This window comes from Notamacropus eugenii, chromosome 1, assembly GCF_028372415.1.
Source record: "Notamacropus eugenii isolate mMacEug1 chromosome 1, mMacEug1.pri_v2, whole genome shotgun sequence".
NCBI classification, from domain to species: domain Eukaryota; kingdom Metazoa; phylum Chordata; class Mammalia; order Diprotodontia; family Macropodidae; genus Notamacropus; species Notamacropus eugenii.
Window position 1 is genome coordinate 403933782 of NC_092872.1, and position 15876 is coordinate 403949657.

At 40.8% G+C, this 15876-nt stretch overlaps 1 protein-coding gene across 1 annotated transcript in view; it reads right to left on the minus strand.

Annotated features, from left to right (window-relative positions):
• The window catches only part of STK10 (serine/threonine kinase 10), a 126529-nt gene that overhangs the window by 75707 nt on the left and 34946 nt on the right, over nucleotides 1-15876 (minus strand). Inside the window, exon 3 of the mRNA XM_072630964.1 lies at nucleotides 2019-2067. Coding sequence (XP_072487065.1) covers nucleotides 2019-2067 — 49 coding nt within the window. The remainder of the gene's footprint in view (nucleotides 1-2018; nucleotides 2068-15876) is intronic.

The window sequence follows — 15876 nt, forward strand, 5'->3', positions numbered from 1 at the left end:
CTCCATCACTTCATCCCATAATCCTGGTCAAGTATTTAGGCTCCTTAGTTACTCTGCCGATTATAAAATGGGGGGGATAAGCCACCTATCATTTTCCTAGTTTTTATGAAGTTAAGCTATAACATGAACTCACCCTAGTAAAGGATAAACATACAATAAAGCACTTAGCATCTGAAAAGAACTTTATCATTTTTCAAAACACCCTCCAATCACTGTACTGTTGTATCCTTCTATCTGGGAAATAGGTGAGCCATAGTCTTCATAACTCTTTCTACCCAAATAAAATGCAGCAGTGATAGACTTCTGGACTTGGAGCCAGAAACATCTGGGTTTGATTCATGCCTGAGACACTTACTAGCTGTGTGACTCTCAACAAATCACCTAATTTCTATCTGACATACTTTCCTAATCTGTAAAGTCAGGATAATAACAGTACCTACCTCCCAGGGTGGATAAGATCATATGTGTAAAGCATGTAGCACAGTGCCTGGCTTATAGTAGGTACTATATAAATGCTATTACTATCACTAGCGAATATGACTTGCTGTATGACCCTGGGCAAGTCATTTAACCACTCCCCTGAGCTTGGGACGCTTCATCTTCATCTGGACCTGATAACCTCTAGGGTCCCTTTCAGTCCCAAATCTATAATTATGAGACAAAAGGTACATACAGGAGGAGACTAATTGACAGGAGACAACAAACACACAAGGGGAGGAAATGTGCAAAGATAGAACCACCCAACTGTCAGCCTTTGCTTAGTCTAGATCATAGATTTAGGGCTGGGAGAAATCTCAGAGGTGATAGAGTCCAACCTAATTGTTTTACAGACTAAGACACTGAGGTCCAGAGAGGCTGAATGACTCGCCCAGAGTCACACATGTTTAATTGTCAGAAGCAGGATCTCAAGGCAAATCATAAGATCCAGATTTAGAGCTAAAAGAAACTTCAGAGGACAAGTCCAATTCCACTCTCATTTTTTTTTTTGAGGCTGATCATTAAACCCTTTATTTTATGGTTCAGGAAACTGAGGCCCAGAGAGCTAACGTTACTTGTCCCAGGTCACATACGTGACAGCTAGAATCTAGAAAGATCTATTTTATCAGAGACAAAATTCAATGGTAAGAAATACAAAGTCTTGCACTCAAGTTCAAAAAATTAACTTTACAAATACAAGATGGGGTAGAAGGGTTATATAGCAGTTTGTCTGAAAAAGAAATCTGAGTAGTTTTGGTGGACAGCAGGATCCATGTGAGTCAGCAGCATGATAACAGATAATAATATATAGATAATAATAATTTTTATAATAACAGATAATAATTGTTACAATTAGGTTTTTATTGATATCTTTTGCTTTTATATCACCTGTATCTCTCCCTATACGCCTTCCTTTCCATCTCCCAAAGAGTCACCCTTTATAACAAAGAGTTTCTCTAAAAAAGTAAAAAACAAAGAAGATAAAAATATTTCAACAAAATTGGTCAACATATTGAAATGATACATCACATGAAATGTTCCACACATATGGACCCCTTGCCTTCACAAAGGAGTTGGGGTAGGCGTCTTCTCATATTGTTTTGTAAGCATCTAGCTTTAACCTCAATTTCTATGAGCAAAGTGAGGGACACAGAGGTTGTAATTTGCCTAGGATCACACATCTTTGTCTGGGGCAGGATTTGAACTCAGGTGTTCCCAACTCTAAGTGCAGGACTCTATTTGCTATGTTATGTAAATCCAATACTCTTTCCACTACCCCACACAGCATAGTCTGGGCTTTGAGCACTCTCCATACTTCCAAAAGTCCTAAAAGGGAACCCAGTGCTGAAGAAGGCAACATCCAACTATCTGAATTAACCCTTGGTGGAGAGGCCCCTGGCCAGCTGAGTTCACACCAGAGCTACTCTGACTAGATAAAGAATTCTATCCCTTAGGTAGGTCATATGTTTCCTCTGGCTTATATCTTAAGAGTTCCAACTGTAGGTATCCTTACATGTTTAGAGTGACTGAGGGAGACTTACCTAACATGATGGCATCCACTGCTCCACCAGGACAAAACTCAATCATGATCTGTAGAAAAATCAAACAGAATCCCAAGTGAACAGGAGGCCCAAGCAGAAAAATAAAGAGTCACCAGGCTGTGAGTGGGCCCAACAACTCTGGACAGAAAGTCTGAATTATGTTTTAAAAAAAGGAATGAAAACATCCATTCCTTTGACTCAAGGATCTTCCTGCTAGTTATATAGACCAAAGGTCAAAGAGAGAAAGAGAAGTCTCCTATACATCAAAATATTCATAGCAGCGCCTTTTGTAGTAACAAAGAACTGGAAACAAAGTAGATACTCATTGACTGGGCAAGGGACAAACATATCATGGCATATGAATGTAACAATATTATTGTGCTCTCAGACATGATGAATAAGAAGAATTCAGAGAAGTATGCGAAGACACTTGAAATGATGCAAAAAGGCAGTATATAGGACCAGAAAAACAATGGCAAACTGATTCATATGGAAAGAAAAATTTTTAAAATAAGAAGCTGAAGCCGATGTCATTATAATAACCAAGCCTGGCCCTGAAGAAGACACAATGTACAACCTTCTCTTCCTTGCAGGGGTGGTGGAAGCGAGAGCGGGGAGTAGAGCTTTAGGTCTAGAACACTGCATACTCTGTCAGACTAAGTTGGCAGGTCGGCTAAATTGCTGAATTTCCTTACTTGTTTCTTTTTAACTTTTTCTTTTAAGGACTGGTTTAGGGAGAAGGTAGGAAGGGTATATTTGGGAATGAAGGTGATACAAAAACAAAAGACATCAATGATTTTTTAAAAATGAAGCCTCCATACTCTGGACAACTAGAAAGTAATAATGATGTAGTACCTTAGGACTTACTGGGCTGCTTCTATCAACCTGGTGTGCCTCTTCCCCAGGGACATCTATCACTCCCACCTCTCTCAGGAGCAATCCAACACACACAAAAACAAGCTACTTTGCAGGTTTCTTCCATTGCCTAGAACTGTTTCTTGTGCTATCCATCAATACCACCCATTGTTCAATCCATGGGCTTCAGAGTGCACTGGATCTAAAGTTTTAGGGGAGGGAGGAAGGGAAGGAGGGAAGGAAGGAAGGGAAGGAGGGAGGGAGGGAAGGAAGGAAGGGAGGGAAGGAAGGAAGGGAGGGAGGGAAGGAAGGAAGGGAGGGAGGGAAGGAAGGAAGGAAGGAAGGAGAAAGAAAAAATCTAGCTAGTGTACCCCAAGTTAACTCAGCAGCTTCTGGCCACCAAAATTTACCTTCTTTTAAAGAGAAGAAGGAAGGGGAGAAGGGTAGGTTGAGAGAAAGGATGAGCTGAGTTACCTAGCCAGCTTGAAAAGGCTGTAGCCTAAAAGGCTAAAGTCCACCATTGCATCCTAGGTCATCTCCGGTCATCCTGAAGAATATCTGGTCACTGAACCCAGATGGCTCAGGAGGAGAAAGTGAGGTTGGTGACCTGCACAGCCCTCCCTCACTCAAAACAAAGCCAAGTGCAAGTCATGTCATCATTTCTCTGATGTCATGGTCCTCTTCAAAAACTAAGGACGAACACAACAACCACAACCACTACCCCCAGAAGAAAAAGAAAAAAACGAAAAATCAGCTTGTGCAAACTCACTTGAAAAGGATGCATGCCTCCCTTCACTAAGGGTGGTAACAAAAGAAGAGGGAGACATGTTGAAAAGGGCAAGTTCTCCATTTATGAAGGAGGAAGCCTGCCTGCTCCCACACTATTTCTTCCTTGTTAGAGAAGCAGAGCATTCTTTAGGTTCAGCAAAGAAATAGATGTATACATTGTTTTCTTCATTCAGGATAACTAAATGGACACTTATTAAATACCTTCTATGACCCATTTGTTTATTCATGCAACAAGAATGCATTCAACCCCTACTATAAGTATTTGGCACTGAAAGAAATACAAAGAATCCTCAAGGTCCTTGTCCCCAAGAAGTTTACAGAATAGTCAGAAAGAAGGAGGTGGAGGAAATTATATAGTCCTTTAGGTTTACAAATTGCTTTATATACATTATCTAATCTGATCCTTACAATAATAATCCTGAGGCAGGTATTTTTATTCATACCATTTTATAAAGGAGGAAATAGTCTTAGAAAGGTTAGGTGATTTCCAGGGTCACATAGCTAGTAAGTGTCTGAGGCAGGATTAGAACCTAGGTCTTACTGACTCCAAGTCTATCCACTTTGCTACCCAAACATCCATTCATATAAGGCAACTGGCAACACAAATCTCATAAAGCAACACTTTGAAGAGCCAAATGGTAGTTATTCTGATACTCTGAGTATGAGGACCTCCTTTAATGTCAGAATATCTTGAGGACTTCCATGTGATGACAAGTTGATTATTAGCATCCTTTGACTAAGAAAATACACAACGACAAAAAATTTACTATGAATGCAGTAATGCTTTTAAATTGATTTCTATTTATTAATCACAGTAGTATCTGTGCACATGAGACAGTAATACCTACAATGGTGAATCATTATTTGTTCAGCCTCCAGAAGCTAGATTTGTTTATGAATTCAAAGATGGCTTTGCATATCCATTGGCAATAACTCCATGGCCCCTGTGGCCAACAGACTGAGAAGCAATTAGATAGATCATGAGTCCAGAAGAATTTAGAAAAAATTAATCTCTGCATGTTTCTCATTTAGGAGACAAAACTAGCCCCAAACATTCCATCTTAAAGCCACCTGATTCCCTATGTGGATAAGCATATCAGGCAAGATTTCCTGAGCCAATGAGTGGATGAATCCCAATATTTAGAACATGCCAGGAAAACAAGCTGCCTGTCAGGACTAGGAAGTGGTGCTATTCCAAGTATTGATGCAAGGGTCTTTTATTGGGTTTTTTTGGTAGTAAGGAAGTGGAAACAAGGTGGGTACCCACGGACAGTGGAACCAAGGAACAAACTGGGACATATGAATGTGATGGATTATCATCATGCTGGAATTCCTCATAGGAACTGATGGGGCAAAGTAAGTAGAACCAAGAAAACAACACATTCCACAATAATGGAAAGAAATAAATATATGTGAAAAAGCAATGATTTCATCTTATAGGAAGCTCCTAATGAAAGAGCTTTTTCTACCAATGCAGATCTCAACTCGTCTATGATTTAGCTGATAAATCCTATGGAAGGAACCTAGGGCTCAGAGAGATTAAGTGCTGTGCCCAGTATCAAAGGTCACATTGGAACCCAGATTTTCCTGAATCCAAGCCTTGCACTTGAAGGATATTCACTCTGTCAATAGTCTCCAAAGCAGAGGCCATGACTTGAACATGAGTGTTAGAGAAACACCTAGATGGAACAGTAAATAAAGGACTGAACCGAGAGTCAGAGAAGCTGTGTGACTCCAGGTAAGTCACATAACCTCGGTCTCCTCTGTAAAATGGAGATAATAATAGGAACTACCTACAAGAGATGCTGTACAGATAAAATAAAATAATATTTATAAAATGCTTTGCAAACCTTAAAGCATTAAATAAATGTTAGATATTATTAGATAGATTCCTGGACCTGGTGCCATGAAGACCTGAGATCCAATCCTATCTCCTACATTGACTAGTTGCGCCATATTGGTCAAATCAAAACCTCTGTGAGCCTTAGTTTTCTCATCTGTAAAATGGAAATCACAATAGCCACTACCTTACAGGGTTGTTGTAAGAAAAAGTGAGATAAAGTATATAAAGTACCTTGTAAGCCTCAAAGCATTATATAAATATTTCTTATATGCAATTATTATTATTATTTTAGTAAGGCCTAGAAAACTGAAGTGACTTGCCCAAGGTCACATAGCTATCTAATAAATAAAAAGCACCAGTGCCTAAAACCCAACATGCTAAAAAAAAAAAATTAACTATCTCTTCCTCCTTACCCTTTCCTCCCCCATCAGCTCCTTCTCTCAAGTTCCTTATTTCTATTCATGGATTGTTTCTCTCCCAGTCACCCAGACTCAAAATCTCCCCCTCATCTTTTAGTCTTCCCTCTCTCCTCGCACTCCACATTCAATCCGGTGCTAAGTTCTTGGCAAGATCACACAAATAGCCCTCCTCCTTTTCATTCCATGCTCACTACCTCAGTCCTGGGTTAAGCCTCAATTATCTTGTGTCTGGACCATGGCAGCATATGGGTAACTGGCTGCCCTGTCTTTTCAATTCAACCCACCCACCACAGCCGGATTTATCTTCTTCAAATGCATCTTTGATCATGTCACTCCCCTATTTTTAAGTCTTCCAAGTCTCCTTAGTGCCCATCAAATAGAATAAAAACTGTTCAAAAAGCTCTTCAAAACCTTCCACAATCTCTCTCCAAACTATATTTCCAATTTAATCTCCCATTACTCTCCCACACACACCTACCTGGTCTTCTAGGCAAAGCAAATTACTTGATTCCCCCTGGACACATGTCATGCTTTCAGTCTCCCATGCTCCCTGCCACAGTATACTCATCCTCATTTATTTTTATTAATCCACTCAGTGCTTCTCATCAGTTCTTCACAGAAGGGGCTCTTTTTTCTTGTTTAGAAAAAAAGAAGGGGGAGGGGAAACAGCTATATGAGCAGTGGATAGAGCACCTGCCCTGGAGTCAGGAGGACCAGAGTTCAAATCTAGCCTCAGACACAACACTTATTAAGCTGTGTGACCCTGGGCAAGTCACTAAATCCCAATTGCCTTGTCCCACCCCCCTCCCAAAAGGAAAAAAGATCCCAAACTATATGAACTCTCTCTCTCCTTCTGCCCCCCTCTCTCTGTCTCTGTCTCTTCTTCTATCTCTCCTCCCTCCTTTCCTTCTTTCCTCCTGTTTTCGATTTCCTGCTTGCTATTAAGGTCTTCCAAATCCATTTTCCCAAGGAACATAGAAGAAGGCGTGGGCCTCTGGAGTTGCTAGCTAGTACATTCAAGAAAGTTCTCTTGTACTTTAAACAATGAAGGAAAGCATCCAGTTATGTCCTGGCTAGGTCAAAGACAGTACTCAAGTCAGAGAAGGAAGTAATGGCCTGTTTGACTTGGAGAGACATCCACTATGCTGTTTGACCTCTGAGAGACCTCTTGTTAAGTGTAAAGCATGAGAGAGTGAACATAGAGGCCATCTGAGAAAAGTGCTGTGCTGAACTAACAGCCTCCTCTGAAACACAGAAATCAGGTTATAGGTCCAGGGCAAATAAAAAGCCTGGCAACCCAGGCCTCCAGTCTGGCCACAGGGGCAAGGTGGGATGAAACAGAGAAATCCTTCTAGTGGCTAAGACTTGATCAGCCACAAAAAACTCCAATTCCTTTTACATCCACAGTTCCCGTCCGGGTCACCCACCAACTTGTAGCACTAAATAAATGAGTAAACTCCAACAGTCAAGTCTCTCTTCCTGAGCACGCTGATTTCTCTGGTTCCAATGCTGCCTAATACTTCTTCCTACTTATCCCCCATGGGTTAAGAAGGCACAATAAGCATGATTTCAAAAGGGTGTGAGGTCACTCATTTTGTCCATTATGTTCAAGACCAAAACAAGGGGGTCAGGTCAGGCTTTTGTGTTGTTCAATCACTTCTAACTCTCTGTGACTCTATTTGGGGTTTTCTTGGAGTGGTTTGCCATTTCCTTCTCCAGGTCATTTCACAGATGAGGAAACCGAGGCAAACAAGGTTAAGTGACTTGTGCAGGGTCTGAGGTCAGATATGAACTCAGGAAGAGGAGTCTTCCTGACTCTAGAGCCAGCACTCTATCTGCTGCACCACCTAGATGCCTAGCTCAGGTTTTACCCCCATGGCTAAATTCTAAGCAGTTGGAAATACCCATGGAGATAGCCTCAAAGCGGAGAACCAAGAAGGAACAGAACACACCATTAGGAATCAAGAATTCCAGATCTGGAGTCATCTAGTCCAACCCCATCATTTTACAGTGAAGGACACTGAGACCTAGAGGATATCTGACTGATTCCCTCATATGATACCAGTAATGCAAGCTCACAGATTTTCAAATAGGATTGGGATAGGGCAAGAGTAAATTCCTTGCTGAGTTACTCACAAAGAAATGTCATTAGTGGAATCTATCTCTGAACCAGGTGAAGCCAATCCCCACAGAGTAGTTTTTATCTCTGAAGTTCCATTAAAAATGCTTACAATGTGCTTGGTTCCATATTTAGCCAAGAGAAACCAAAAGTTAAGTAACATGTTGCCAGAGACTCATAGAAAGTTAGACCTAGTAGTCACACCCCATCTTTTTTCCCCCCACAAATAAAGAAACTGGGACCCAGAGAAATTCAGTCAGCTGTCCAAGGTCACACAGAAAGCAGCAGAGTCAAAAGGTTAACCCAGACCTGGGTGACACTATGGCCTTTTCATTATACCATGTGAATTTTGCTCTTTATTAAAACATATCTTTTTATTCTCTTTTAATAAAACCCCTAAATTCAAGATACATATTTTTCTAATAGAGCTTTTTTTTGGCAATGAGAAAAGGCACCATTTTCCCATGATCATTCTGACTTTTAACGTCAATAGCACAAAAAAGTCAAAGTCCTAAATATTATTCATTCCAGGACCTCAAAATATTCATTTAAGCAAGTGGTCCTAAAATCCATTCTCACCATATTCACCAGCCCAAAAGTCACTACAAAGAATTCAAGGTCTTGGTCTCCTCCTCCTCCCCCAGCTCCCCAGGCCCTAACCTTGTCTTCTTTCCCACTGACCTTCTAGCCCTGATGCTGGGCTGTGTGCAACTTTTAATGTTCCCCAGATTGAATGCACTAATTTCCAGAGTCTTCTGGGAAAAAAGATACTTTTCCAAAATAGAGTTCTCCTGCTCACAAATTTGATCACTTTTCAGCCCCTTTCCTCACACCAAACATGTATCTATTATCATTATCTTATTATTTATTAATAACAATAATAATAATGACCAGCATTTTTAAGGCACTTTAAAGTTTTCAAAGTACTTTACAAATATTTCATTTTATTCTCACAACAGCTCTGGGAGGTTGGTGGTATTACCTCCATTTTACAGATAAAGAAACCAAGGCAGACAGAAATTAAGTGACTTGCCCAGCATCACAAAGTTAATAAGTGTCTGAGGCTGCATTGAAATTCAGGGCTTCCTGACAGTTAGAGGCAGCTAGGTGGTACAGTGAACACAGCACCAAGCCTAAAGTCAGGAAGACCTCAGTTCAAGTCTGACTGCTGACACTTACTAGCTGTGTGATCCTGGGCAAGTCACTTAACCCTATTTGCCTCAATTTCTTCATCTGTAAAAGGAGTTCACAGAGTCAGACATGACTGAACAACAACTTCCTATGCACTATCCTCTGGGTCACTTAGCCCACCGTTAATACCTTGCTAAAGGCAGTTTGTTATTTTATCCCCTTGTGTAGTAATTTCTCAAATATTAAATATAAAAGAATAAGTCATAGAGTGATATCCCAGGACCACTTCTGTCTAAACATCATCGAAAAGGAAGAGGATAAGATTAATAACACCGATGATAGTAACAGCAGCTCATACTTACACAGTACTTTAAGTTTTGCCAAGTCTTCTGCATATATTACTTCACTTGCTCCTCAAAACAATCTTGCATAAGAGGTGCCATTAAAATATACACGCCTCCTTTTTACATATGAGGATGCTGAGACTGACAAGGGTTAAGTGACTTATTTCTAAATATTGAACATGCAAGTCCACAGGCTTTGCAAAGTCTATCAGCTCCTCCTGTAGCTGCTGGTAGGTTTATGAACAAGTCAGTATTTGGTACGAACCTAAAGGGACTGGTACCTCCCCCAGGTGCTAAAAGAGTCATCTGAGGTTGAATTTGAACCTAGGTTTACCTGACTCCAAGTGAAGCCCTCTATGCTCTACCCTATGCTGCCTCTACATCGTTTGAGCAGGAGATCAAGTGAGCAGATGACAAATGAACCTCAAACTCTGTGGTCCTAATCGCAAGTGCAATCCTGGATGGACAGGACTTGTCATTTTCCTCTCCAATTTAAGGCAGAAGTGAATGAACCTCACTCTCTTTTGAAATTATACTCATCATTCCTTCTCAACCCAGAATGGGTATATATGCTTTACCATCAATGTTCAGTCATTTTTCAGTTGTGTCTGACTCTTCATGATCCCATTTGGGGTTTTCTTGGCAAAGACACTGGAGTGGTTTGCCATTTCCTTCTCCAGCTCATTTGACAGATGAAGAAACTGAGACAAACAGGGGTAGGTGACTTGCCCAGGGTCACACTGCTAGTAAATGTCTGAGGCTCAATTTGAACTCAGGAAGATGAGTCTTCCTGACCCCAAGTCCGGCACTCTATTCACCGTGCCACCTAGCTGCCTGATTGCACCATCAGGATCCTTGGACAAATCTTTTAACCTGATTGAGCATCAGGTTCATTATCTATAAAATGAAAGAGTTGGCCTAGATTATATCTGATTCAATGCAACAGTCACTTATTAAGTACATACTACTAAACTGGGGACACATTAAAACAATTACATAGCCTCTACCTCAAAGGGCTGATAGTCTTCTAATTAAAGAATATATAAATGAGTGCAATACACAAGACACAGAGTGTGACAGGGGCAAAGAAGACATCCTAAAAAAGATACTTAAAGAACATCCCAGCCCTCCTACGAGCGTCTTGCAAAGTGTGGGTCCTTGCCGTGAGTCCTTTACCACACTGTACCTAAGTTTCTTTGCCCCAAAAGTTATTAGATTGGGCTTACTCCTTGGGTCAGCAACACCATTACCAGGCCCATGCATGAATGAGAACAAAGAAAGAGGAAAAGAATTTTTAGGCACAAAAATGCTGATAGCAGTTCTTTTTGTGGTGGCAAAAACTAAAGGGATACCCAACGAATGGCTGAAGTATGGTATGTGAATATAATGGGATACCATTGTGCCATTAGGAATAGTGGAGGGTACAGCTTCTGAGGAACCTAGGAAGTGTCATGTAAACTGATGCAGAGTGAAAGAACATCATAAAAACAAATAAGAATTCTGACCAACACAATGACCAGTCATGATTCTAAGAGGACCAATAGTGAAGGATGTTACCCATTTCCTGACAGATTGATAATATACTAAAAATGCAGAATAAGACACACATTTTCAGACACAGTCAATATAGGAATTTATTTTGCTTGACTATGCATATTTATTACAAGGGTTTTGGGGTTTTTTTTTCTCATGAGGGAAAGAGGGAGAGAGAAAATAAAGCCTGTTAATTGAGAAAAAAATATATAATGTTAAGTAAAAGAAAATAAAAACGAGGGGCTGGAGTTACCCAGCCATTAAGGTCCCCATCTAACTCTAAATCTACAATCAACGAAACTGAGGAAAGAAATCAGTATTTTGTGTTTGGATGGGGGGGTGGGCAGAGAAACAGAGAATCAAAAAAGGCCCTAAGGAAGCAAGTAGCCACTAAAACTCAGTCTTGAAAGAAAAAGAGGGGTTGAGTGGATACAGATGAGGAAAGATAGTGTCTTTCAGGCATATGGGACAACCCTTCTTCCCCTAAGGGTCCATATTCTTTATTCCAGGACCCCTTCCAACTCTGATATTCCACGTTCTAAGGCCCCCTCCAGTTCTCCAACACTAACATTACATGAATTCTATAGAAGGAAAAGAAAGGAAGGGCCCTTTAAAAAGCCCCTTAAATACCCGAAAAAGACCTCTTTTCCTGCTCCAATACCACAGGACAGAGAGAAGAATGAACCTTAGTGTCATTTCTTCCCCTACTAACACTGCCAAACAAACCCACCTGAGCACACACATACCAAGCGTGCTTGCTCATAGGAAGATAAGGGTGGCCAGGGTGGCCCCACCTAGATAAGAGAAACAGCAGGGTCACATTCGAGACTCTGCAGTTAACTTTTATGGCCTGTAGACAACAGGGACAAAGAATATGTAGGGACGGATAAGCCACTCTCTGCAAGGTTTTCCTCACATCACCCAGAAGGCCTTCCCATGGTGCAGGCAATCCAGCTTTTGCTCTCTGCTTTGAATCTATATTTTTTTTTGGTGTAAACTTTTTATTTATTTTAAACTTAAAAAACAAGAAAAAAAATTTCCACAAACACACTTATGATATTAAATGTAACACCACCAACCACAAGAAACCATGGCAACAGCCCAAGAGAGTATGTGACCTTGATTAAGTAACTTCCTCTCTTTGGTCTATAGGTTCCTGCTCTCTAAAATGAAGGAGTTTGAAGCAGATATTCTCCAAGACACCCTTGTGCGCTAACACTCTGAGATTCTATGATTCAACCCATTTCCCCCTCCCCAAATGCTATATCAATAGCCCCCAGCTCTGGGTTCACTCATGAGTGAACAGGTTACAGGTTACATTCACTTCATATTCTGGTGGAAGTGTTTTGCATTTCCAGCAGGTGCTCCATAAAGGTATGTTGAATTAGTGAAAAATTATGACTGTCGATAATATGATCTCACACTCATTTAGCATTTTGTTTATTTCAAAGCACTTTCCTATAAATAATTTCACTAGCACAGGGATAAAAGGGAAGAAGAGAGAGTGAAAGCCTGATGATCTTCATAGGAAGCCCAGAGAGCCTGGCCTCCTGACACACAAATACTCCAGGGTCTCAGTCTACTCCTCTGTAAAATAAGGTACCAAAGGAAGCTCTAAGATTTCATGCCCAACATTCTATGGCACTGAAAGCTGGACAGAACCCTGAATTTTTATTCTAAACCCAGGCACAAAAACCACTGAAACACCCAAAGTAAGCACTCTGCCATGGGCAAAAGACCCCAACCTTCCAATGATTGTCTATCTTACCACCCCACCCCCTACCCAGCCATCCAGCCAGCAGATAAGGAAGAGGTTTCTAGTTACTCAATCAAGACCCATTTGTGGTAGGAAGTCCATAGAGCCAGTGCTAAACAGTAAACATTAAAATGTCAGCTGCTTATCTGGAGTATTCTGTAGGTGGAGTCAAGAGAATTTGCTCCCAGATCTCAGTGCCCCTCATCAAACAATGTGACCATTCAGCTCAGCAGTCCCAGCACCCACCACTCCCCTCTTCCTCCACACCCACCCCTCCCATTAGGATTTTGGAAAACCTTTGAGGGGAAAAAGCTGGAGTAAGTAAAATGAGTTCATCTTTCCCATTAATTAAAGAGAAAAAAGCAGGACTCTTTGGGTCAGTTGAAACGATCCCCAGGAATTTCTAAGACAAGGAAGAACTTAATGGGACCAGAAACTTGGCCGGCTGTTTAGAAAGGCAATGTGATAGGATGGTGAAGGAGGGGGTAAGGTGGGGCTTGAAGCAGGAGATCAGGTTTGAGACTCTCAGAGCACAAACCACAGAGCTGTGGCCTGCAGTGAGTTTACTTAGCCACTGGGTGATTCAGCTTTCTCATCGGTAAAACGGGCTCATATAACAGCTGCCTGACCTATCTCAGAAGCTTGCTTCATCGATCCAATGAGAAAATATATATAATATGTTTTGGAAACTGAACAGGCTTATCTAACATTGAGCACCTTTGAGTGTAAACTATTATTATCATTAAGGCAAACGTAGAAGAAAAGTGGGAGGGATAAGGACACAATGTACTCCTGTCCAAAAACAACCTGGATGCTGTCACCCTTGTGGAAAGTCACAGGCCCAATCTGCCTCTGCCCAGTCTTCAGTAAGTGGGTGTCCACATTAAAGTGTCTCCACCCTCGATGACTTTCTGGGGAAGGGCAGCCTATAAATTGTTACCCAAACATAAACCTTCCTGTCCTCCTGATGCTTAGAGATGGGACATTTGAGAGCAAATATTGCTCATCAAGGGTATGCAAAACAACTAAAAATTATCCCCATAGAACTTTTTTTTAACTTCTTGTATAATTTTTTTGAAGGACCTGTGATTTTACGAGGCAGCTAGGTGGTAAAAGCAACTCCTAGTTCGGGCCTCACCCTGGGCAATTAAGGCAAACCCAGGAAATAAAATAAAAGTAGTTTATTAGTACACTGAGCTTTTTTATAGACAAGATTAAAACAATTTACGTTTAAGGGTAAGACAATTCTGACTGGTAGATATTTCAATGAGAAGGTGGAATTAGTATCACTTCAGCTTCCCTCCCCCAATTAACAACATCTTTCTGTTCATTTTTCGTCATGTCCAAGTCTTCCTGACCTCATCTGGGGTTTTCTTGGCAAAGATATTGGAATGGTTTGCCATTTTCTTTTCCAGCTCATTTTACAGATGAGGAAACTGAGGCAAATAGGGGAAGCTGACTTGCCCAGGGTCACACAGCTAGTTAGCATCTGAGGCCAGATTTAAACTTGGGAAGATGAGTCTTCCTGACTCCAGGCCCTGCATTCTATCCAATCGGCCACCTCAAGCCATGAAGACCTGAGTTCAAATTCTACTTTAGACATTTCCCAGCTGTGTGGCCCTGGGCATGCCATCTAAACTCTCTCAGCCTCAGTTTCCTCATTTGTAAAACTGAGATAAAAACAGCACCTGTCTCAGTTGTTGTGATGATCAGATGAAATAACCTATGTAAAACACTTTGTAAACCTCGAAGTGCTATATAAAATGTCAGTTATTATTATTACTATTATCATTATTTTTATAAGGTTCTACATAAGGGAACTCCATTTCCCAGGGACTCAATCCTGCACTTGAATGCAGGGCTTCTCGCCTTTCCTGGCTCTCCTTCACTTCCTTTACATTCTAGCCATATTGGCCTGCTTATTACTTGGTACCTTCCATCCCGCTTCTGCACGCCTTTGTACAGCTTGTTCTACATGCCTGAAATGCATTGCAGCCTTACCTCTTTTTAAATCTACTTAAGTGGTTTACAATTCCGGTTTCCTGATCTGAACATACTGGGCAAAACATAGTTTGGAGCCAAGAGCCCTTGTTGCACGGAGAGCTGGAAAGCCTAAATTTTAGCCTCAGTTCTGCCACTAAGATAGGTAGGTGACTGTGGGCAAATCACTTGAGCATCACTATAATATGAGAATACTACATAATGTCTATAAAATTATATGTCAGAATAAGAACCTGAAGTGAGCAAGGAACTATCCTGTATGATCACCAGGACTTCACAGTCCATGTATGCCCTGCCCTCCTGAATCATAGGTCAGGATTGCAGTTTGACCTGGATCAACATTTCCTCTTTTCAAAATGTTTGTATCCAAAGTCCAAAAAATGGAAATCAGAGTCATCCCTTCCTGCCAATAATGTCCCCCAAATAATTTCAGTAATAATTGATAATAAGTGTTGCTAATACTGAAGGACTTTCCCCCAAAATTCACAACCATCTGCTCTCTGAGCTCATTTGTTCACAAGTATTTATTGGGTCCCTACTGTGTCCAAAGTACTACAAAAATCACTAGGTCATGGGGAAAACAAAATCTAGGATTCCAAAATCTTAGAGTTGATAAGAATATAAGACCCAGCCTCACCCTCTAGGAACTTAAATATATTTGGAGAGATAAGACACACACATGAAATAACTATAAGTGGGTATAGACATAATCATGCACACATAGAATAAAAATCCAACATTAGGTAGGATTTCACTGTTGGAGAAAAAGGGAAATAAAAGGGAAAAAAGGGGAAGGGTTGAGGGGATTAGAGTAGAAAGGGAGAAAAGGATAGGGAGAGAACTGGAGTGCCAATGGGAGAGTACACTGAGTAATACTTCATGGAGAGGTATAATTTGGGTAGGGCCTTGAAAAATGGGTAGGATTCTGCAACCAAGTCAGTCAATGAAAATTTATTAAATGCCTACTATATGCCAGAGACTGCACTAAGCTCTGGACAAAGGTTTATAAAGCAATTTATATGCCTCAAGGTGTTATTGAAATGTGAACTATTATCATCCTTATAAACA